Source organism: Chionomys nivalis, chromosome 15, assembly GCF_950005125.1.
Source record: "Chionomys nivalis chromosome 15, mChiNiv1.1, whole genome shotgun sequence".
In the NCBI taxonomy this organism is placed as follows: domain Eukaryota; kingdom Metazoa; phylum Chordata; class Mammalia; order Rodentia; family Cricetidae; genus Chionomys; species Chionomys nivalis.
In genome coordinates, this window is record NC_080100.1 from 59,235,017 (window position 1) to 59,260,235 (window position 25,219).

Below are 25,219 nucleotides of genomic sequence, written 5' to 3' on the forward strand. Positions count from 1 at the left end.
TGTGATTGTGTGCTATCAAAAACTACATATGAATAGATAGTCCTTGGTAACATGGTTTATTTGTATTTTAAGAAATTTATAGAGTTATTTATTATTTAACAGTATTGGGGACATCATAGATCACTACCGGAAAGAACAGATTGTTGAAGGCTATTATCTTAAGGAGCCTGTACCAATGCAGGTCAGTGGGTTTTTTTGTTTGTTTGTTTTTTCTTGCTTGAAATAATTAGTGTCTTTTTTAAAAAATAATTTTTGTAATGACTATATAAACTTCTGCTAAAACTAGATAAAATGTAAAACTATAGATTATTTAGATCATGAACTTTAAGAGAATTTCTTACTTTTTAATTCTGTTCACTTTAGATAATCTAATTAGTAAGTTGTTAGTAGATACCAAGGAAGTCCTTAGTATCTTCTTTTTCTTTCTTTGGTTTGTTTTATTTTTTATTAACTTTTTTTTTTTTTTTTTTTACTTTTACACCTGTATGGATACCTACTGACTACTTTTATTCCTCACCCCTGGTCCACCCCATGTCCTCCACAAAAATACCTCTCATTCCGTCTATTCATTTTGTTTTGTGACCCACAGAGTTTAACCAGGGCGTCTGTGTAATCCTATGTTTGGAGTTGTCCTTTGAAGTCGTGCTGTGCTCAGTGGTATTACAGCTAAAGACAGTGATTCTCCCTTCTCCCAGAATCTTATCAGTAGATGAGACATAACAGAGTAATACCTAGTGACTCCCACCCCATTCTGCAATTGATTGTTGACAGGACCAGGCTCATATGGACCCAGTACATACACCTGCAGTTGTGAGTTGGTACTGAGCCTAGAATGGCAGGTGTAGCCTTCACCCATTTCCAGTTCTCACATATTTCTGCTGCCCCGTTGTAATGATTCCTGAGTGGTAGAATGGGTGGTGTAAATTGTGTGTGCTCCCGCCCCCCCTACCCCACGGACCTGGGTTGTTTGCCAGGCTTATAGTACTTGGTACCTTGAGGAATAATAGCAATGGTGAAGACAGATTAACACTAGGGAAAGGAGTGAATTCTTTTGAGGGAAAAATGAAGATGGTATGATTTTTTACAGCCAGTTTTTTGTAGGCTTAACAAATGATGAAAGAATATTAAGGCCAAGAGAAGTTTCAATTTTTTTTATTCATTAGTTTTATCAGGGAAATAGCATGTCTATATACTCGAGTAAAGAGTAAAAGGGCAGAGAGAATGATGTAATGAGTGCAGCACTTGCTGTACAAGGTCCTAGATAAGGCAGGGATGATGGAATCAGAGAGCCTATTAAATATTGCTTAATGTGCAGACTGAGTAGCCTGGTCTGTATGACTCTTGTCCTTTCTGAAGTGCACTGTGAGGGGATGTAGCAGTGACTGTGAGGTTTGCACACCTGTAATCTCGCACTCCTGAGGCAGAGATAGAAGGATTGCTGCTAGTAGGATACGACCCTGGTCTACATTGTAAGTTCCAGGCCATGTCTTTAAACAATAGCAAAAGGAAAACAAACAGAAGAAGAAATTTTGTTGTGTTTTAAGTAGAATGGGTAAAGATACAGAAAGTACTATGAAAAGAGTTTGGTGTTTCCTTGTTTGAAGAATCAAAACATATACTTGTCTTTTAATTGGCCATTTATTAGAAAATACAAAGGCTATTAATAATAACCTTTTTCTGATGAACAACCTGACCAGCTGGCAAAATCAGTCTAACCCTCCCCTCAGTTTTGAACCCTTGTATACCCAGATATTAGCTAAAGTAGAAATCAACAAGTCCTAGAACTAGTCCAGCACATGATGGATAAGACACTAGAAGAAAAGAGTTGGTCAGGTGACTCTTGTCTAAGGTGCTCATCCTTATCTTGACTACTGACTTCAGTCCCAGGCACTCATATGACGGAAGGAAATAATGGGCTCCAAATTGTCCTCTGTCCCCTACACGTGTACTGTGCCATGTGAATACCGTCATTTGTTGGAAGACGGGCACATGTTTGTCCCGACTGCCCAGAACCGAAATAATCACACAGAAGCTGTATTAATTAAAACACTGCTTGGCCTACTTGCTCTAACTTCTTATCAGCTAGCCCTTACATTTTAATTTAACCCATCTCCATTAATCTGTGTATCTCCACGTGACAGTGGCTTACCAGCAAAGTTTCAGCATATCTCTCTGGCGGTGGCTCCATGGCATACCTCTGACTCTGCCTTCTTTTCCCAGCCTTCAGTCCAATCTTCCCTGCCATAGGCTCAAAACAGTTCTTTATTCATTAACCTATAAAGGCAACACAGAGACAGAAGGACCTCCCACACCATTGCTCCTAAACAGAAAATAAATAAAAACATTAAAAAATACAAAATTATAAAAAACTTCTTAATATATTTAAGGTATTTTCTATGCATACTAATTAATTACTTGAGCAGTTTGGTCAAGTTGACACTATTTTATATGCCTATTTTATATTTGTTAATAACAAAATTTAAACTATAGAAAGGCTAAGTATATTTCTCAAGGGACTAAATCCTTGGTTCTCTTTGTCAGATCTCTATGTCAGATCTTTTGGGGACATCTTTCTTACTCTGACTTCAAAATATGTTTAGAATATGAACAACACAGAAAATATTGATATGTTTCATTTTGAGTGTCTTTTCCTCCTTACACCATAGAACAGTCAGAGGTGTCCATCTAAAACATGAGTTGAGTCCCTTCTTATGTTTAATACTTGAAGATGTCCAGTATTTCAGAATAAAAGATAAAATTCCTTTTGTAGCAGACAAAATTGCATACTGATAGTTCAGCGTTCCCCCCTACCTTATTCCACTGTCCTTATCTGTTACTGAATTCTTATTTTGGCTCTGTTTGTGATTTATAAATATATTAGGCTTTTTTTCTTCCTTTGGATCTTTGAACTAGCTTTTTTTTCCCTCAGAAATCTACTTAACTTTTTTTTTTTGGTTATTCAAAATTTTACCCAAAAAATTAGCTTTACAGTGAAATTTAGAGATCAACACCATCTCTGCTTTTACTTTGCAAAGCATTCTACGTATCACTGTTTATAACATATAATGTACTTACTATGTTTATAACATATAATGTACTTACTATGTTTATTGACTTTCTCTAATTAAAACTTTAAGTACTGATCTGTGACTATTTTAGTGTGTTGATTGTTGAATGGTGTTTTTAGCCATTGAGTAACAAAGTCAGAATTGAAGTCTGGCTTCTGTAGCCTGTGGGTTCTGTTTATCTACTACTCTCAGGGAGGACTGTGTAAGATGAGATCTCCTTGTTCAGAACTGTGTAGAAAGTGGGCCAAGATAAGGAAATGCTTGCTATCATTCAGTGATTTATTACCACCTGCACGTGAAGCTGCATTCTTACTCATGCCTTAGAAGATACTGGAATCCGTTATGATTTGTAGGTCAGTATACCTTAATTTAAATTTTTAAAAAGTTGGAGAGATGGTTCAGTTAGTAAAATGCTTGCTGTTTACTAAACTGGGAATTTGATTCCCCAAGTCCATTAAAAAAAAAAACAACTGGATGCAGTGGTGTACAACTATAATCTCAGAACTGAGACAGTGGAGACAGAAGAATCTTTGGAGCTCTCTGGCCTTCTAGTCTTGCTTAATTGTCAAGCTCTAAATTCTGGGAGAGACAGTGTCTCAAAAACTAAGGTGGAGAAAGATAGGGAAATGTCCTTGTTCTCAAGCCTCCACATCACACACACCTACATACATAGAACCATAAAACACTTACAGATTACCTTGGAACCACGTATTTAAAGCTAAGTATGAATGTGGTATGTTTTAAATGATAAGAGTACCCCATTCTACAGCTAATACACAGACTGTCACCCATGGAATAAAAAGTCATGAGTACAGATTTGTAGTCACATGGAAATTAATTGATACTAATTTTAATCTCAGTCTATTTTAATGTTTAGATTACTTAAGTACTTTAACACATAATGTATACAAGAAATGAATAAGCCTAAATAAGTTTTACAGAAAATGTTATGAGTGATTAAGTATAGCAATCTTTTGCTTTTTATTTTCCTCATGTATACTCACAGCTTTCTTAAATTAGCCAGTCTTTGGAGTGCAGCTAACCTCTCTTCAGCTTTTCTATGTGCACTTGGAACAACCTGTCTTGTGTATTCTGATAAGTCCTGCTTGTAGTTACTCTGGCTCTTAAGATGCAGTACTGATAACAAACTTTAAATCACGAATGTAGTTCACCTCATCAAAACTGATATTTTTGAAAACACTGAAGGCAATTTTGTTGAAAAGTAGGGTTTATTGTTCTCTAATTGTAAAATGTTTTTATACTTACAGATACCAAGTAAAATGTTCCAGTGATTTTTTTTTCTAATTCTGTTATGTGTTTTATTTTAATAACCCTTTTATACAATTTTTCATCATTAATTCACTACCCTTATGAATAAATATGATGTAAAAATTTCAACAAATATGAATAATTTCATTGTGTATATATCATAGTGATTTGGTTATCAAAGTCATTTTCCTCACCGTAGAGCCCGGAGTTACAGCTATTTCTTTAAATTCATTCATTGTTCTGATAAACATTTTTTTCTTCTCATTTCCTTTTTACCATTCATAGCAGAAGATTAAAAAGTCTATAAAGTTTTAATTAGCTGTTTAATGACTAATAACAACAGTCAAGAAAATGCCCTTTTAACTCTTTTAAAGATGCTGTAATACCTGGCAATGCATTTAAAAGCCAATGGTGATACAACAGAGAAGGGGTTATTTCATTATTGCATCCTTGTATCTTTACAAGGGATAAAAGGTCCAGGTTAGGTTTTATGTCCAATCTATTTCAAATGCTAAATCTCCCTTGGTAATTGAAAAGAACTACAGACAATATATAATAAACATGTCTGAGGTTCAATAAAACTTTGTACGAAAACTGAGGACTAGGTTTGGAGGTTGTGCACCTGGTGATATAATTGAGCAGTAGAGCACTTGCCTAGCATGCAGAATGTCCTAGGCAAGTGCAGAATGCACAATACCACAAATGGGCTCAACTTAGCATGCATACCATAGCTTGCCACCTTTATCTCAGGTAATTAATCCTTCTCTTTCTTACCATCTTAGTGCCTGGGCATAATTGCTGAATAAGGAATCGAAACAGTATAATGTCCAAAAATAGAACATAAAGGTTATCATGAAAATGACTTAATGTTCTATATTTACAATAAGTTGAATAGTCTTTGCAGATCATCCAAAAATAGCTAAATACCATAAAATAGTAGTTTTTCAGAAATAAAAGAATTGTTATGAGTGAATGGTAAGACTAACATTCAGCTTAACATACCTTGATACAATTGGAAATTATTTTATCTGGGAAGATCGTGTTTTTGTACATTCTTTGTGACAACTTAGGCAATTTAGCAATTGATGTCAGCTGTCTTATATGCATTACTGAAGCCTATTATGTAAAAATCAAGCAATAAAGACCTAGAACTTACAGGAAAAATAAGAGTTCAAAGTAAAACATTTCATCATTGACACATAATAGAATGGGAACTGAAAAATGTAGTCTGGCTTTAAATATCCTTAAAAAAAGATGTAAAGATTATAATAAATATTGTACTTTAGTGTAAAAAAAAGATGTAAGCCATCGAAAGTATAGAAACAAGAGGAAGCTATGAAGTAGTGGGAAGAAAAGAATCTTAATTCAGATTGCTTATAAAGAATGGAAATTTTTATTGGTATTATTTATAAAGCAATAAAAAATAATAAAAAACTTAAAGACTTACCAGGTGTGGATGTAACAATGTGCTATGTCGTTTGTGATGAACTGAGGGTTAACGTGGGGATTGTCCGAATTCAACTAGCTAGTTTTCTAGTCTCACTTGGTGTTTCTCAGAGGTAACAGTATTCACCAGCATGACTTTGCTCTAATTCATGTTGCCTCCTGATTTGCCAGTTAATTCTGGAATAAGTAGATACTTTCAAACAGTTTCATTTGATGTAGAATAGAATACATAAGCTTACTGAGGTTTTGAAATAGCATTTGCCCTTGAGGCATGTTTTTAAGAAATAATAACCATTCTGGGAATTTCTTTGTAAGATTTAAATTTAGATTTTAGCAGAAATATTTTACCTGCTTTTTATTTACTGATTGGATATGGTTTTATAAATTTAATGTTTCTTTACAATTCAGGATCAAGAACAAGTACTCAATGATACTGTCGATGGAAAGGAAATCTACAATACAATTCGTCGTAAAACAAAGGATGCCTTTTATAAAAACATTGTTAAGAAAGGTTACCTCCTGAAGAAGAGTAAGTCAACTGTTAGGACTAAGAATTTAATTTAGGGATTTTAGTGATCACCATATGATAGTCATAAATATACATAATACTACTGTAAGACATAATCAGTTGTTTTGTCATTGATTATAAGTAACAGATACTTGTTTAGAGCTTACACAGAGCATGTTTCAAAATTTAGAGATTAAGTCCATGTTCTAAACAGTGTTTTAGAGCAAGCTTGTATTCCAAGTATGTCATTAAATCCTGACTTAGTTTCAGGCTTTCCCTGTGGTTTCTTAGAGAAATTCCTGGTGGCACTTGGCCTTCAGGGTACTGAATTTCTTTTTCTTTCTTTCTTCTTCTTCTTTTATTTTCTTTTTAAAATAGATCTATGTCAGTTTGATATTGAGGGGTGGGTGTTGGTGGAAAACAATTACTCTAAAATAGGAATTTTGAAGTTTTTATAATAATAAATTTCTGAAGACACAGTTAAAGTATTATGATAAACTTCATCCATCATTTGTTAATTCATTAAGCAAGCAATAATAGCAAAAACTTTTCTATGCAGGTATAGGATTTTGTAATTATATATTGATTGACCTATTCTTAGAATGAAAATTGAAATATATTTAAATTTTTTTTTGTATTCTGAAATACTATTTCTTAGTTCCTAAGGAAAGAGAATTATTTTTTTCAACAGGCAAAGGAAAACGCTGGAAAAATTTATATTTTATCTTAGAGGGCAGTGATGCCCAACTTATTTATTTTGAAAGTGAAAAACGAGCTACAAAACCAAAAGGGTTAATAGATCTCAGTGTATGTTCCGTCTACGTTGTCCATGATAGTCTGTTTGGCAGGTAAGACATTGGTTTTTCTTAAACACTGTTGTAATAATAAAAATTGTGGATATTTTCAGACCATTTGAAGTATAACCTATTTTAAGAACATAAAATTGTATAAAATTGATTGACTGATTGAATATAAGGTTTTTTTTCTTAACTCTTGACTAAGCTCTGTACAGTTCACCTCTGTCAAGCAGACATCTTTGGAACGGCCTTTCAGTAGGACTAGCTAGTTATTGAAGTAGTTCATAAGTTCACTTGACCTTGTTATTCTTTCTTCCTTTTTAAAATAAAACATGATGATGATAGGATAAGAATTCCACCCCAACACACTCACAAAATGAAAGACTAGGGATGGAGCAATAAGACCTTCCAGTCATAGTCTTCCTGTGTTGATTGAGACAACGATTCTTGTACAGAAGTATCTTTACTAGAGCGAAAGGAACCAGAAGGAGTCAGGATGGAAATGATGTGTTACCATCTTCACAGCTTCAGCAGTAGAATGTGGAGAGAAGTGTCCTGGGGTAAGATTTAGGACCCAGTTGAGGCCCACCAAATCAAACGTTTTTCTTCTTGAACTTAATAATATGGGCACGGACATAGCTTTTGTCTGTGGACCTGAATATATAAAACAATTTCATTTTTAAAAATACGAAGGATGTAAGAAAATCCAGGGTGTTTCAGCTACACGTTTTGTTTTTATATGAAAAAAGGCTCAGACTATAACTATTAGATATCAAAGAATATTAGGTAAAAGGAGTTTTGTTAAAATATATGTTCTGTAGAAAATATCCTCTTTGTGGAAATAATTCTAACTTCATCTATTTATTGAATAAAGAGTGAACTTCTTCAAAAATAAAGTAGAATAACAACTGTATGTGTTCTAACAGTTGTGTTCTAACAGTTGTAAAATAATACACACACATACACCATCACTGTATTATCATTTCTTGCTTCTAGTGCAGAGTTCCTTTAGAAATTGACTGTAAGTATGACACTCTAAATACATCTTAGTTATGAATACTTACTGATTCAAGGTCCAAAACCTGATAGGAAAAGATATGTCTGTGAAAACAGGTAAAAATCTCCCCTTTGAGAAAACAGATCTTTGTTTCTGAAATCGGCCGGTTAGGGTCAACTTTCTTTTGTATGCACCATTATTGGGAAGTGACCAGGAAAGGAAAACAAATCAGCAAAGCCTCTTTCCTTTCATGAGAGTAAAGATCACATAACAGGACAGATGAAATTATGTTGATACCAGTTATCTGTTATTATAAAGTACAAATATCACAGCACAAAAAGGCGTATTTGTGAATCTTTTAGCATGTTTTGCACTTTCATGCTTTGTGTGAGAGTATAAAGCCTAATATATAGAATTGTGGCATTCAAGTAAAGTCTAATGTGAAAGAAAGCTTTCTTTGAAAGGTAACTTAACTGTATGCATGCTCTGTCTTCTGTTGAGGAAACATTGAAATAACATTGTTTGTGTAGATGTTTGCCTGCATGGTTATGCAATTTTCCCAGATTTTGTTTGTTCCTTCATATTAAACATCGGATTTTTAATGATGCTGTATATTATATAGGAAGCATTTTAAGAGCTTAAGTTGGAAGTTACTTCAGTGACCATTATTCTAATGACCATTGTTGGCAGAGCTGTTACACTTAGTTCTTCATAGACTGGGTAATTCACTCTGGCATTTTTAATGCAATTTAAAAGGAAAGCTATTACATTGGATATTAAATTTTTCTTTGGCACTTTTCTGTAGACATTTAAATAGATTTTTAACCCACTGAGTCTAATTAATGCTGCCCATATGAAACTGAGCATGGCTTCTTCCACTTGGGCCACACTTCTAAAGAAAAGTAACCCTCTTTTCCCTATAACCATCAACTGCTAGTAGCTCCTTAGCTAGGATTGGGTTTTTGGGAGCCCTTCCTGCTGCATACTGGAATCTTTAACTGGTTTGATTTGTGCAGGTTTTAAGGAGGTAACTACTGTTGCTATAGGTTATGTGCAACCACCATGCCATGTCAAGAGAGCAGCATTTTACAACACTCCTTCCCCATTATATTTTCCCTGCTCTTTGTGATATTCCCTAAACCTTGGCAGAGTCTTTACCATTGATAACCGGTGTTCTAAGGCTGAGCAGGCACTCCATTGCTTCTTCGCAGCACTTTGCTCTTATAATACATGCTTCTGTCTGAATGAAGGATGGATGTTGTGTGTGAAAAGCTGTGAGTAATGATACTGGTTCCAGAAGACACTGTTCTTAAAGTCTTTGGGGGTCAAGTGAAGACAGTTCAAGGTTGGGAATGCAGCCTTCCTTATGTGAAGACACAGTCAACATTAGGGGTCTAACATGAAAGCTTCATTTTTGAAGGACCAATGAGATTCACTTTCCTCTCTAGTCACTCTGGAAATCTTGGATTTTTGGTCTATCATTTCACATGCCACTTTTTCTTTGACACATTGACCTCAGAGTCAATAGCTTTGAAGGGTTGAAAAGGAAACAATATGGGGAAAGTCAAACTCCCCTTGAAATGAGCTTTTCCCTTCAGATTTCCCAATGTTGGTTGTTCTGTATATCTTCACATCGCATGGCCATTTGTTATTCTAGTCTTGAGGGTTGATCTCATTCAGACTAATTCAGATCAAATTCTCAGTTCACATTTTCCATTAATTCATAATCTTCCCAAGCATAAAAGAGTTTTAACTTTTTAAACAAGTATACATGCTAAAAAATATTTGTCTAAAATAATATAGAAGTAATACTTAGGGAGTTCTGAAAACTTAAAGGCCCTTCCTTGTTAAACATTTTATTAAGATTTATCCAGTTTAACTATAAAGTCAGCCCATCTGCAAAACAGATACAAATTATTAAGTATTATAAAATTATATGACAAATGATTTATAATAGTTCATACTAGGGGAAGATATGAACAAACATTGTATGATCCCTGCTATGTCATTAACCTTCAGAACAAGTGATGTAAGGAGATGGTGTTTTTGACTTAGTGAAAAAAATGATCAAGTTTGTAAAAAAAAAATAGAAAATTACAGAAAAGAATTTTCAAACCACCTTCAGCCTGCTTAGAGACAAGCATTAATATTTTTAATTCCTTAATAATTAAAAATAGTTAATAATATTAACATTTTTACTTTTCAGTGCATGTACAGTTTATGCATATAAGTATGTGTAGTTCTAGAAAGTCTACTTATTTACTTTTTTCTTTGATATATTTTAATATTAATTTATGTTGCTTTTTAGTTTAAACCTTGAATAACTAATGAAATTTCAATTTTATAATACGTATGCATGTGGCATCTTAATCTGGCAGAATTAATTACCTACTAATTATGACAATCTTAAATCATTTGGTGTGCGTTTAAAGCTGGTATCAATACTTTAATAATTTTTTTAAGTTTCTTAATACTTTTTTTGTTTGTGTTCCAAGGCCAAACTGTTTTCAGATAGTAGTTCAACACTTTAGTGAAGAACATTACATCTTTTACTTTGCAGGAGAAACTCCAGAACAAGCAGAGGTAAGATTACTGTTTCCTGAACTACTGAGATCTTTGTGCTAGCCTAACTTTATTAACTAGGGAAGAAAACTACTGTGGGACAGTGTTAGGAAAGTGTGTCTGAATCTTGATACTCTAACAAGTGAAAAACTGTCCAAGCTTTTATTGTTGTTGTTGCTTTTTTCTTTTTAACAAAACACAGTGAAGGGTTATTAGATATAAAAAGTGCCATTTAAAATTAACCATTAAATACTCCGTGAATTCAGTTGAAACCAATCATTTACAAATAATTATATTTCCATAAGTTAGAGGCATCCTCCATATATTCCAGAAGCAAGCCAGCTAGTTGTAATATTTCTGGAGGGTTTAAATATATTTTGTACAAATACGACTTTTCTGAGGAGACTCTATGAAAAACAAACAGAATTAAGTGAATGACTGGCTTTGTTGGCAGTAGAACCTATCTTTCAGCCCTGAATATGAACTGCATGACTATATCACTGTGAATCCTACATTGACCCTTAAGTATTAGAGTGAGAGAACTAATATTGTTTTGTTTCTTGTTTCGTTTTGCTGAGACAGAAAATTACAGTTTATTATATTCTGAGACTCAAAATGACAGTCTAGGGGTGGAAATAATTAAATATAAAGAAAGTAAATTGATAATTGGATAAACTCATATATATTTTTTTGCAATACTGTTTTTGTTTTTTTGTAGGATTGGATGAAAGGTTTGCAAGCATTTTGCAGTTTACGAAAAAGTAGCCCAGGGACATCTAATAAACGTCTTCGTCAGGTGAAACTTCCTTGTATCTGACTTAAAACAGTCTTATTTTCATATCGCTTTGTTTTTTGCCTATACATTGCTACTTTTGCCAACATTTCTTAAGATTAGAAAGGTTTATTGGTCTTTGAGGTTTTCTACGCCTTGCTGTCAGTGCTTGACTTGGTAGCAGTTGCTCTATGAAAGAGACTTCTTTTTGTACATTATCTGCTTCCAGTCTGCTGAACCAACTCCTAACAGAACAAGCCAAAGCAAGGCACCCTAGCTTTGTGCGCCTTTTTCTACTTGGAAAATTATCTCAGGTAGAATCAAAGAAAGGTACTTCTGAAGAGTTAATCATACTCACAGGAGTATCCTTAAAATTTGTTTTTTTATGATATAGTTGTTTTTGAGACAGACTAGACAATTTTTAGGAACTTAAACGTGAACCTTGTTTATACTTTTGTTTACAGGAAGTCAAGTTTTGTTATCTAGACATGTACTGCATCATTACCTTTCTTTAATTTTTTTTTTCCCTGTTAGAGATAGGGGTTTTTTGTGTGTAGCCTAGGCTGGGGTCAGAATTGCAGTGATCCTCCTGCACCAGTGTCCTGAACACTAGGATTAAAAGAATGAGCCACCCACCATAACTGACTTATCCCTTATTACTTGGTCTTCACATCTTTCTTTCGTTATTTCATTAAAGTGGTTTCTAGATAATTGGAAATAGTCAAACTCTAATGTGGTTAGAATTTTGAAGAAAGTTAAGACAGTGTGTAAGTGCAAAGTGGCCCCTATGAATTTCCAGTAAGCTTGTTGAATTTAACAGCCTGTTTCATGGACATATAAAACAGTTGTTACTAGGTAACTAAATACTCTGTAACAAAAACCCTGGCTTTTATCCCAAGGATATACACATACACACACAAATAATTATTTAATATATACAAGTTGTCACATATCTTTGTACACATATAATAACAGCCAATATCTCAATCCTCTTTGATAGCTAAGTTAATCTGCTGTGGGTTTAAGGATTGTTTTCAATCCTTAACACAACATAGCATGTATGCAGTCTTTTACATTTGACACATTTGCTGATGGTAGAGAGAGTGTTGAACAGTAGGAGGTAGGTGAACTTCTCTGGCACCCATATGGGGAATACATATCCTTAAAATCAGTATCTTAAAAACATCTTAGCCAGGGACTCTTAGAGCAGTAAAATCTTCATGATAAGCATGCTATGATATTTGGAGTTTGGAAATGGGTGGTGACAGTTGATTAGCAAAGCTTATGTTTTTTGAAATACTAAGAAAAACAAGTCACTATTTTTCACGTTTATATATAGGTCTTAAAATGTTGGGTATGAATTTTTGTGTTCTCTTTAGGTCAGCAGCCTTGTTTTACATATTGAAGAAGCCCACAAGCTCCCAGTAAAACACTTTACTAATCCATATTGTAACATCTACCTGAATAGCGTCCAAGTAGCAAAAACTCATGCAAGGGAGGGGCAAAACCCAGTATGGTCAGAGGAGTTTGTCTTTGAGTAAGTCCTATTTTATCATATTAATCTGTTTTTAGAGTCCTATTTTCCTCATGCTGTTTAAGTTTCTGTTGTTTTCTAGGTGTCTTAATATTTTTTGTTGGATTTCTTCATCTTTGTTAATAAAGATGGACTACTGAAAAGTGATGACAAAAAGTTTTCTATATTTTCTAGATCTTGTTTTAAGAGATTATTGTTTTAGGAAGTTTTAAGAAAATGTATATTTATCAACATTCTTGTGTGACAAATAATGTAAATCTTGTTTTAAGTATTACACAATGAATTTTCGAACAAAAATAAGGTAGTTTGATACTAGAACATTTTTTCTAATTTTTCTCCTTCTTTAGTGATCTTCCTCCTGACATCAATAGATTTGAAATCACGCTTAGTAATAAAACAAAGAAAAGCAAAGATCCAGATATCTGTAAGTTGATTTCAAGCTTTCTAAAGTAATGAAAGCATGTTGTTTATATTTTTAGAACGTATATGTGAAATGTCTAAGATGCAGATGGAACAAATGCTGTGCAGTCCACTACTAGACATTGACTGTCCCGACACTATGAAGGATAGAACAAAATGGCTAAAGTGAATGTGCTGGATGTAGACCGTACAGTTTCAGATATGTATATATGCTATCCCTTACCCAGAGAATAGGACAAGGAATCATTTTTTATCTTCTTTCCTTTTTTAGATTCCTTTATTTCCTACATTTCAAATCCAAAAGGTTCTCTTACAGACTAGAGTTGCAGCTCAGTGGTAGTGTTTGTCTAGCCTGCAGTGACCTGGAGATTAATCCCTAGTCCTGCAAAGAAATAAGACACAGAATGTTGAGGTGTGCCATTTATTTGTTGTAACATTCAATGCTCTGTTCCTATTCCAAGCAGGACACATCCTCCTGTTCTGTTGGTAGGACAGATCACAGTGGAATTTAGTGATTCATATCAGGGTGAAATAGGTTAATGCTGTCTTACAACTTAGGCTGCTTTAGGGTAAACAGTGATAAATACTGACAGACACAGACCAAAACTTGAAGCTGAGAAAAATGTTTATTCTGTAATTGCTTACATCTTTAAGTATTTCTCCATTACTCGTATGACAAAATTCTAGTAATGGCACAGAAAGAAAGCCATACTTCCTATTTTGATTGTGGTGTTTATTGCTCTACCTTTTTACCTAACCTAGCTAACTCAACTCATGGGTTCCTGTGGAATGGATTTTTAACTCCCCTAGGCTGTTACATATCCTTGTGTCTGAAAGTATTATTTACTGTTGTAGCACTTACACTGCACCCTCTTTGATATGCATATCAGACACCATGGCTTGATCATTTCTTAATCCCATATCCCTAGCCTATGACAGAATGGAAAAAGTAAGCAGTTAAGTGTTGACTTTGTGATGTTATTGAAAACTTGCTTAATGAAAAGCATTTAAAACTACAGGAAAGTGTATTGAGAAAATGTAATTGTATGACCATAGTGGTTTTTCTTTGTAGTATTTATGCGTTGCCAGTTGAGCAGGTTACAGAAAGGACATGCCACAGATGAATGGTTTCTGCTCAGCTCCCATATACCACTAAAAGGTATTGAACCAGGATCCCTGCGTGTTCGAGCACGATACTCTATGGAAAAAATCATGCCAGAAGAAGAGTACAGTGAATTTAAAGAGGTATTATTTAGAAGTCCAATTATTTTAATAACCATAAATATAAATGTTAAACTATTTAATAAAAATCCATTAAGCTAAATAGTAATGTCCTAGATTAGTACCACACTAGTAACCAGAGGTAAAAAACATGTATGATCTTGATCTTACAAGGCTAGAAATATATAGGCTACGTGCTCACTCCATTTTATCACTTGTATTCAACAGTTATGTTCTTCCACTTAACCTTACATATATTTCCCATTGGTCCCCAAGGATACATAATGCTGTGTACTTTCAGCATTCTTTTTTTGATGTCTTTTTTAGCTTATACTACAAAAGGAACTTCATGTAGTCTATGCTTTATCACATGTATGTGGACAAGACCGGACACTACTTGCCAGCATCCTACTGAAGATTTTTCTTCATGAAAAGCTTGAATCATTGTTGTTGTGCACACTAAATGACAGAGAGATAAGTATGGAAGGTAATATGGATATGTGATTTTTTAAAAAAAATGTAAAAATACGATTTTATGTATCAAACGTGGGGTCTGTCTTTAAATATATTAAACTGTTAAATCATTTTACAAAGTATCTGAGATTCTTTGTTTAATATGGGAATGGGTTGCTATTTCTAATTCTGTCATGGAAAATTAAGTATTAGAAGCTGTAAGAAAATGATTTCCTTGTCCAGACTCAGTGTGTGAGTATCAACAATAGCATACCTAGTATTTATCATTACCTCAGGTTTTACTGGGACGTTTATGAGTAGAAGTCAGATGGCACCTGTATTTTATTTCTAGATTTTTGTGGCAGTTCTGAGGCTAAGGTACATATCACTGTGCTTTTCACAGCTTTTAATGTATTCATTTTCTAGCCGGGCGGTGGTGGCGCACGCCTTTAAACCCAGCACTTGGGAGGCAGAGGCAGGTGGATCTCTGTGAGTTCGAGACCAGCCTGGTCTACAGAGCTAGTTCCAGGACAGGCTCCAAAGCCACAGAGAAACCCTGTCTCGAAAAACAAAAACAACAACAACATAAAGTATTCATTTTCTTCTCATTAATATTTATGTAAAAAGTTATGTTACGGAAAAAAATAATTAAGTATCATCTAACATCCATATTTATGTAGATGAAGCCACTACCCTATTTCGAGCTACAACACTTGCTAGTACCTTGATGGAGCAGTATATGAAAGCCACTGCCACACAATTTGTTCATCATGCTCTGAAAGACTCCATTTTAAAAATAATGGAAAGCAAGCAATCATGTGAGGTAAGAGCTTATTGCTTTAATCTTTGCTGCAATTGGCATATTGTAATTAGAACTTAACAAATTACAGCTTTGGGAAAGTACATCATTTCTAAATGTGTCAGTGCAGTTATGCCCTCTATAATAAATTTACAATCCCCTCCACACACACAAAACCCCATGACTGCTTGCACTCACAGCTCTATTGGCATTTCTCCTCATTTCTACTAATGATCAAGTTTACCTTACTTGAAGAAAATGTGTGTAACATAAATTGAACATTATTCCAGGGACTTTTGTTATTCATATTGAGTATCATATTCCAAAAAAATATTTTAAGATTTTGGGACTATTTCATATATACAACTTTGAGAATGGTACCTAATTCTACACATAAAATTCATTTATGACTGAAGTTAAGTTTACACGAGTTCTAGGAGGCTTGTGTTAGCTTTGGGCCCTCATGTGAAGTCAGACGTGGAGTTTCCCATTTGTAGTGCTATGTTGGCATGCAAAGTCAAACTCAAGAAAAAACTTGTAAGTGTAACATCTTTTCCTTAGACGTCTCTATGAGTTATTTTAAAGATGATTAAGGTTTTAGTGCAAGTTTATAAGCAACTATACAGTTATAAGCAGAATCCTGCTTATATAACTATTCTACTTGATGGGTGCTACAGAGCAATTATGAAGGAAGACTGTATCACACAAGCCTTGAGAGGGTGTCAGTAAAATAAGAAAGTACTTGGTAACACTTGGACCTGTCAAATGTTAATACTGCCGTAACAAAATGAGTGTTTTATTGTTAGAAGCTGAGAATAATCCATTAATTACTATGAGAGTTGACAAAAGTATTTCAGATTTTTAGGTACATCTGGCATATCAGAACACAGAAATTGGGGGTGTTGTGCTTGAAAAGTTCTAAGTGTTCATGATTCTATTTACACATTTTGGCTATCTTAGCCACTACTTTGAACCTCATTAAAAAGTTTTTTCCTCAGATAAATAGAAATGAGTGGCTTACTATTTGGTTGAGTGACAGAATGAATGGAATTTGCGTATGTGGGAACAGCTGACATCTTTGAAAAAATAACTGCACATTTACCACCACTTACCTGAGTCTATCATCACCAAAATGAATTTGTATTGGTTTGTTCCTTCTCTTAGTTAAGTCCATCAAAGTTAGAAAAGAATGAAGATGTGAACACTAATTTAGCACACCTATTGAACATACTTTCAGAGCTTGTGGAGAAAATATTCATGGCTTCAGAAATACTCCCACCGTAAGTTGTCAGATTGTTTGCCAAAAATTAATGCATCTGTGTTTTCTAAGTTTTCTTTTAAAGAATGCTTTCTATTGGTGTTACTGGTATTGGTATGAGAGGTTTTTAGTCCTTAAATGGTGGATTATGAACTGGATGTGGCGGTGCACGCCTTAATATCCCAGCACTTGGGAGGCAGAGGCAGGCAGATCTGAGTTTGAGGGCAGCCTGGTCTACACAGAGAAACTTCTATCTCCTCTCAAAAAAGATGGATTATGTTTAAGGAAAAAAGAATAGATGAGTGAAATAATGGTTTAAAAAGCCAGAGTAAAATACAGACTTCATGGCACGTGCCTGTATGTTCAGTATCGAAGTGGATGATCCAAAGATGATGATGAATTTCGGCCACATAGCAAAATCTTGTCTCACAAAAGAGGAAAATAGAAACCCATAAACTGTGTGTCCATATGAACTGAGTAAGCCTGGCATATGTTGTAGCTTAGATAATGAATAACATGTCTCAGATCTGAGGACAATATTTGTAAATCTAGTTTCTAGTTCTTGCCTAGTATTAGATTCTCAGGAAAGAAAAACCAAAGTCAAGTATGTGCACAAGATACCAGTATCGTGTCTGCTTACAAGTCAGTGTGAGTAGACTCACTTGTTTAGATGGAAGAAGTCAAAATAGTAGAATATGTGCCACATTAATTCCTCTATATTCTCATGCTTAATAATTTGTCTCATAGTTTTCATTAACAGAAGTTAAAATCAATGGAGCCAAACATACTGCATTATGTTTCTACACCCGTTACTAAATATGCTTCTTTTACTTTTGACAAAATACCTTTTTTAGATGAGAAGGTCAAATGAATTAAAATATGGTATATTGGTTGGGTAAATTAAAATTTTGGCTGCCAGCAAATTACCATTATGATGATGATATTAACTTTCTGTATTGAGATGTTTGTTATTTTTTTATTTTGGCAGGACACTGAGATATATTTATGGGTGTCTGCAGAAATCTGTTCAGCGTAAGTGGCCTACAAATAACACCATGAGAACAAGAGTTGTTAGGTAAGAGTCACTTCTCATTTGTCATAGTCACTGTATGCAGTATACACTGATTTGTGTATGTAGGCAGAGACAGGAAATTGGTGCCTGGAGAAGTGTAGTAGTTGAACCATCTCGATTTTAATTGATCTGAAACATCTGTGATTCCAAGCTCATCTCCAACTATACATTCTAGCTCTCATTTAGTCTGTTTGTCATACATCAAGAACTGCTTTAGCAGCTAATTTGAGAGCTCATATATGGACTTAAATTGTTTGCTTAAGTTACAAACGGTTAAGAACAAAGCAGAACTAAAGCAAAATTCCTATGACTACCTAATATATTAATATTGTTCAAAGATTTTGTTAAGCATACCTCAGCCAGTACAAAGTGGTGAGAAATTTAGTAGAAATGCATCAAATACAGTTTTCTAGTAATTATAGAAAATGTAAATTGCCAGTCACATTACATATAAAATATAAATTTTAAGGACACATTTCTGATGTAAATTTTGTCAGGAGGCTTTTACTTACCTTGCAGACAGAATTTCTATTGGTGGCCCAAGGGCATAGTTCTGAGGAAAAACACTCAGAGCTCCTGGATTTGATTCTTACTTCTGAATAAAACAGGCCAGCCAAAACCCCTCCTAGTTAGCTTCACTAAGACACGTGCAACAATTGTAGGAAGAAAGATTACAAGCATACTATTTGAGCAGTTGTGTGTGGTGGACATTAAACTGTTATGTATAATACGTGTTTTAAATGTGTAACTGTTAAACTAGTACAGCAGAGAATCCTTTAATTGAATTTAATGTGACAGAGTGCTTTAGGGGTTTTTCATGCCTAAGGTGATTTCTCTTCCTAATAATAAGCTTTTAAATTAAGTAGTGCCCATGTATTATTTAACTTAAAATCACCTTAAAATTCAAAAACACATTTTCACTGAAATTTACTAATGGGTCAATGTTTTCAATTTAGGTTTCTAGTTAGGTATCAAAATATTTTCAGTAAACCTTATATAGGAACCTTCTTTAAGAAGAAATATCAAATTGTAAAGTTATTAATTGCTGTAAGGAATTTTATAACCTCTGGGGACTAATGCTTGGTAAGGTTAATTAAAAAGAAGTAAAAATTTATACAACATACACTTAATACTACTGATGGAGGAGGCAGAGTAGGGTATCTATAAGCTTACATTAACTATAGAACTTTATTGTATGAATTTTGTCAAGGAGTCTTTGATAATTACAGCATATTCCAATGTCTATATAAGTCGGCAGTAATATTGATGCAATCATCTTAATTCACATTTTTCTGTTTAAATAAACTTTAAAAAGACAAGCAAGAAAGAGGGTAATTTGGAACCTTCTCTATCTATAAAACATTATTTGAATCCTCCTAATCTTTCAGCAGTTCTCAGTGTCTTAATACAGTACTTACCAGGATAAAACAAATTACTAATCTGCAATAAACAAGTATTTCCAAAGTAATTCTGAAATTATTTTGCCTTACAGTTTTCTTAATGACTGTGTGTTTAGGCTTTCCGATGTTGAAAGTAAAGGTTGTGGTTTTAAGTTTAAATATTTTGTTTATATTGTAAACATATAGTTTTCTAAAAGAATTTTCCCTCCCAATTAGTGGTTTTGTTTTTCTTCGGCTTATCTGCCCTGCTATCCTGAGTCCACGGATGTTTAATATCATTTCAGGTAAATACCTTTTAATAAACTTTGAAATGGGAAAAGCTTCATTACTTCCGTAACATTTGAAAAAAATACTTGCACTTTAAGTCAGATTTTAAAACATCTAAGACACAAATAAAGCTCAGTAATGCACTATCCCCTGCCTTCTTTATTCTTTTAGTATCCAACATGTTGGATTTTTTTCTGTTCCTGTGACTTTAGTTTGTGTTATATATATATTTTTTGAGCATACGAGTGTATAGGTACAGGCATTTGCTTGCCATGATGCGTGTACAGGTATCACAGGACAACTTCTGGGAGTTGATTGTCTCTTTTCACTCTTTGAGTGCCTGGCATTGAAATTAGGTCAGCAGGCTTGGTGGCACTGAGATATGTTACTGGCCCACTGGCTCTCACACAGCGTTTACAGGATAGGAATCCTCTTTTGTCCTTAGTCTACATCAGGTTGCTGTAAGCTAAACTTCTTTTTAAGATGCATCAGTGAACATTTAACAAAGAAGGTAGACCAGATTCTTCCAGTTATATAATATTAATTGACCATTTTATTTTCTAATAAGTTTGGTCCCATTTTGCTTTTTACTCATTTGTCCAAGTTTGCAGATTTGTAAACTTATGAAGGGAAAGCTATTAATATAACTTCAATGTAGTAATGAGCCAATTAATATTAATGGGAAGAAACAATCACTTTTATACTCATAATTTGAAGCTCAAAGCTGTATTAAAAATTATTTGAGCTGGGAATATATTTCACAGAACTTAGGAGGCTAAGGCACAAAGAAAGGTCATTGCCAGCCTGGACTATATAGGTAGACCATGTCACTCAGCACAGTGCTGTGTACCTATCATGCAGGAAGTTGAGTCTGAGAGTTCCCTGGATTTTAAAAACAAACAAAAGACTTTTTCAATATTTTAATTTTATTTTCATACTCCTCACATGCCTATAGTTACTATTCATTACTACTGAAGTAAGTGAATACATGCATATTAAGAATAAAGATGGGCTGGTGAGATGGTTCTCACCACATACTGCTCTTTATACAGAATTCAGTTCCCAACACCCATGTCAGGTGGCTCACAACCACCAAAACTCCAGCTCCAAAGGATCAGACACCCTTTTCTCCCTTTTGTGGGTAGCTGCATTCATTTGTACATATCCACACACAAATACACTGAAGTTTTAGAAAATGAAATGAAAGGCTTAGAATTTGTTCTGAGGTTTCTATTCATTGCTACTTCAACAGTATGTGAACTTGCATTAAAATTTTATGACACAGTCTAAAACAGTGAATCAGAATATAATATGTGAAGTTATTAATCTTGGGCTGGTAATGTAACTCAGTTGGTAGAATGCTGGCAGAGCATACATGAGGCCCTGGCTTCAATGCCTCGTACCTGATGAAACTCAGGAAGGAGAAAAGGCAGGAGGTTAGAAATTCAAGGTTGTCTCAGACTGAGTTTAAGACCAGCATAGGACATAAGAGAAATAAGGTGGGGTGGGGGGGTTAATTGTCAGTTTCTGGTTTGGTAGCTACAGATACTTTTCTGTATTCCATTTTCCATGTTCTACAGGGAAGTTTTTCATGAGCTCGAAAACTGATTTTTCAAGTGAACTATTAATGTTAGAAGCAGGGAACTGCTAAGATTACAAAATGGTTTCCTAAGTGGGTTGAAATTAGCCTTGTGAATGGTTCTGAAAGGTTTGTAGAGTGACAATCGTCTTAGCAATAAAGCAGCTTTTTGAGGTATTCTGAAATATTATAAGCCAGTTGGGAATTAATCAAGTTTGTAGTTCACAAAACAAGAAGCACTTAAAAATGTGTTCAGTTTTTTCTCCTTTTAACTTAAGTTCTTTGGAATTAGGTCATATATTTTTTTTTGACTATTCTGAATATATTCTGAGTAAAGAAAAACTAAAAGTGCTAAATTTATAATGGTTTACCTCAGTGCACCTTTGGAGTTGGTGTCATTAGTTGTACCAAATTCTCTTCTAGATTCCCCATCTCCTATTGCTGCAAGAACACTGACATTAGTGGCTAAGTCTGTGCAGAATTTAGCAAACCTTGTGGAATTTGGAGCAAAGGTAAACATATTTTGATGTTTAAAATTCATTGACCACATTTTAAATGTTTTTTTTTATTTCACAATCAACATACTCGATCTTCAAAACAGTGTACTATGTAAATACTGGAATAATACAATTACCTCTTTTGTAATTCCTTGCCCAACTCACAAGTTTGTACTGCTCTCTTACCAACCACTAGTTAGTATGCTGTCCTCTGTCAGATATTCAGATGTAATGTATTCTCTATACTTCCTTTCAGATTGATCCAAAACTCTGAGGTATAATTAATAATTAAATACACATTTTAGGCTTTTGCCTAAATAGGCAATTTCCTCTTAATTTCTTGCCAAATTCAGTAATTTTTCTTTTTCCAAAAAATGATTTACTTTTATGTGTATGACTATTTTTGCCTGCTTGCATATAAGTACACTGCTGTGTTCCTGCTGCTCACTTACGCCAGAAGAGGGCACTAGATTTCCTGCAACATGACAGGAACCATCATATGAATGCTGGGAACAAAATCTTGGTCCTCTGCAAGAACAGCAAGTGCTCTTAATGCTGAGCCATCTCTCCAGCCCCCAAGTTAATCTCTTTATGTTTCATTACTTGTCTTAGAAATTTCATGCCTACATCTTTGGAATTTCCAATTGAACCTTATCACATTTGAGGTTTATAGTTGATATTGTGTTACTTATAAATTGTAACCCTTTTGAATTTACCTGAAATCCATGGCATATTTTGTCCCATTGCAATCATAGGGAATTTTTTGTTTCACTGTATTTTAACTTCGTACAATATGTTGGATTCTTCATAATTTCATCAATAATAAATTCTAAATATATAATTTGTTTCTGCCAAGCTATGTTAAATGATTTCTGATTTGTAACTCTACCAAGTTTCACATAGTAATTCTTGCTTTATGAATAGTTGTTGTAAAACAGTTTTTGTTAAGGCATATGAGGCCTGTCTTTTTAATTTTTTAGGAACCTTATATGGAAGGTGTTAATCCATTCATCAAAAGCAATAAACATCGCATGATCATGTTTTTAGATGAACTTGGGGTATGTATATAATTTTCACACTTTTTGAGAATTTAGTTATATGGCAATAACCTTTAGATTTTAAAATCAGAAGTTCAAAGTAAAATCTTCTTTATGCACTTATTCTTGCATAAATGGCTTATACAGGCATACACAATTGTGGCTTTCAGCCAGTCATATTTTAGATCACCTTTTCATTCATTTAAGTTGTAGCTAAAATAAGATTTGAAGCCAGTTAGATTGGAACCTAAAGTTAGAACTAGATGAAAATGTAATTATTAGAACTCATTTGAACTTTTATAAATTAAATTATGACACAAAATTAAAGGATATGTTTATAATTTCTGAGACCCTAAATAGTAAGTTAAATTTTCTACATCATTCCAAAGATACATTTCAAGGACTGAATGAATTTTAAAACAAATATATTTATATTGTAGTGTGTGTACACAGAGAAAAATTTGTGTTGAGCCAGATTTATGTCATCAGAATTATTGAAGACTGGGTTGTCTTATGTTTTGGAATACATTAGTATATCTCAACTCAATGATTCATTTCAAAGCACATGTCACCACTATCATACCATTCTGACAAAAAAAGGGCGGTGCAAGTAAGCACAATATAAGCTCCATATTTATAAGAAACTTCTGAGTAAACTCCTGTGAAAGTTCTATTTGGAGTATTTCTAATAAAAATACAGTTAGTCAGTTTTCCTTGAACTTTTTGTTGTTTCTACTAATCTTCAAGCTTTATGAAGGTAAGCAAGATTGTAATGTGTTTCATCTTACAATTTTTTTATTTATCAAATCGCTTATTTGATAAATGAATGCATTAGAGTTATTTCTTCACTCCAAACAACTAAAATGCTCTTCAACTTTTAGGAGTGTCTAACAAGCACTATCACTAAAAAGTAGAATGCATTTAAGATTAATAATCATGTTCAGTGTTTAAGGCCTAAAATATTACTGGCATTTAAGGTAATACAGTAATCTAAATTTATTATGATGGCTAAAGTTACTCCACGAATGTTAAACACTATAATGCCCAGCGATCCCACGTTTTTATACAGAAATTGCAAAGGAACCTTTATTACACTTTAATGTAGTTCCTCTTTAGATGCTCATCAGTTTACATACAATATCTAAGTTTTATTCAGTCTAAGCACTGAAATTGTATCAATCCAAATCAGCAATTAACGATGTTACAACTTATTTGACATGTGCTCTAAAAAAATCAACTCAAGATACTGTCATCCTATGGAAGAATATGGAACCTGGCTTCCTTCCTTGTGAATAGAGGTTCTAAAACCTGTTTAGCAAAATTATTTGAATAAAAATTATTAGGAAAATCAATGCTTTATATGTAGTTAGGATAATTTTAGAAAAGATTTCAAGGATTTTTATTTCTAAATGGAGTTTTATGATTCCCTTAAAGAATGTACCTGAACTTCCGGACACTACAGAACATTCTAGAACTGACCTGTCTCGTGACTTAGCAGCCCTGCATGAGATTTGTGTAGCTCATTCAGATGAACTGAGAACACTCAGTAATGAGCGTGGTGCACAGCAGGTAGGTCATTACAAAATGGTAATGCTTATACTTAAAAGATAGTACACATAAAAATGGCACGTGATACAAATAAAAGTGCCAAGTAAATGATTTTCAGTAGGAAGGCGTGTTAGTCCTTCGGTTAACTCTCACACCAAGTATACGTGAGTAAAGTTACTTGTCAAACACAGGAGAAATAGATGAGAATTTTGAAAAAATGTCTACAGATGATACTTTATTATAATGATTCAAGTCAGTGTGGATCATAGGTCACACCTTAAAAAATATTAGTCCATAATAGATTTCTGCTGTCCTGTCCTTACCAACAGATGTAGGGGTATATTCAAATAAGGACTAGACCTGGAAAGGGTTTCTAATTGACCTAGTGTTGGTCATTGGAGACAGTCTTTCTTGAGCTTAAAGGCATAGGGGAAGTATAAATCAAGGTACATACATCCTAAATGCTACCACTACATTCCTTTTCTGTCTGGGGAAGATTTCACTTAAAATAGTGATAATGGATTTTTTTTTTAAACCTAAGAGTCTAGAATCCTCACTTTTAAGTTTAGAAAACAGTCTAAATAATAGAGTTCTAATTAGAAAACATTAGTCTATGACGGAGGTTTATAATGGCAAATATAAAGTGATATAAGGTTGTCTCTTTCTTGGTTACAACTAAAAATGCTCAGTTTAAGTAATCAGAACTCAGTTTTAG

At 33.9% G+C, this 25,219-nt stretch overlaps 1 protein-coding gene across 1 annotated transcript in view; it reads left to right on the plus strand.

The window, feature by feature from the left end:
• Rasa1 (RAS p21 protein activator 1) overlaps positions 1-25,219 on the plus strand; it is an 88,036-nt gene that overhangs the window by 59,782 nt on the left and 3,035 nt on the right. The window contains exons 9-24 of the mRNA XM_057789636.1: positions 103-181; positions 6,192-6,312; positions 6,983-7,139; positions 10,581-10,668; positions 11,366-11,443; positions 12,799-12,956; positions 13,301-13,377; positions 14,446-14,618; positions 14,922-15,081; positions 15,728-15,870; positions 17,011-17,126; positions 18,093-18,179; positions 19,793-19,860; positions 21,846-21,934; positions 22,900-22,977; positions 24,391-24,525. Coding sequence (XP_057645619.1) covers positions 103-181; positions 6,192-6,312; positions 6,983-7,139; positions 10,581-10,668; positions 11,366-11,443; positions 12,799-12,956; positions 13,301-13,377; positions 14,446-14,618; positions 14,922-15,081; positions 15,728-15,870; positions 17,011-17,126; positions 18,093-18,179; positions 19,793-19,860; positions 21,846-21,934; positions 22,900-22,977; positions 24,391-24,525 — 1,807 coding nt within the window. The remainder of the gene's footprint in view (positions 1-102; positions 182-6,191; positions 6,313-6,982; positions 7,140-10,580; positions 10,669-11,365; positions 11,444-12,798; positions 12,957-13,300; positions 13,378-14,445; positions 14,619-14,921; positions 15,082-15,727; positions 15,871-17,010; positions 17,127-18,092; positions 18,180-19,792; positions 19,861-21,845; positions 21,935-22,899; positions 22,978-24,390; positions 24,526-25,219) is intronic.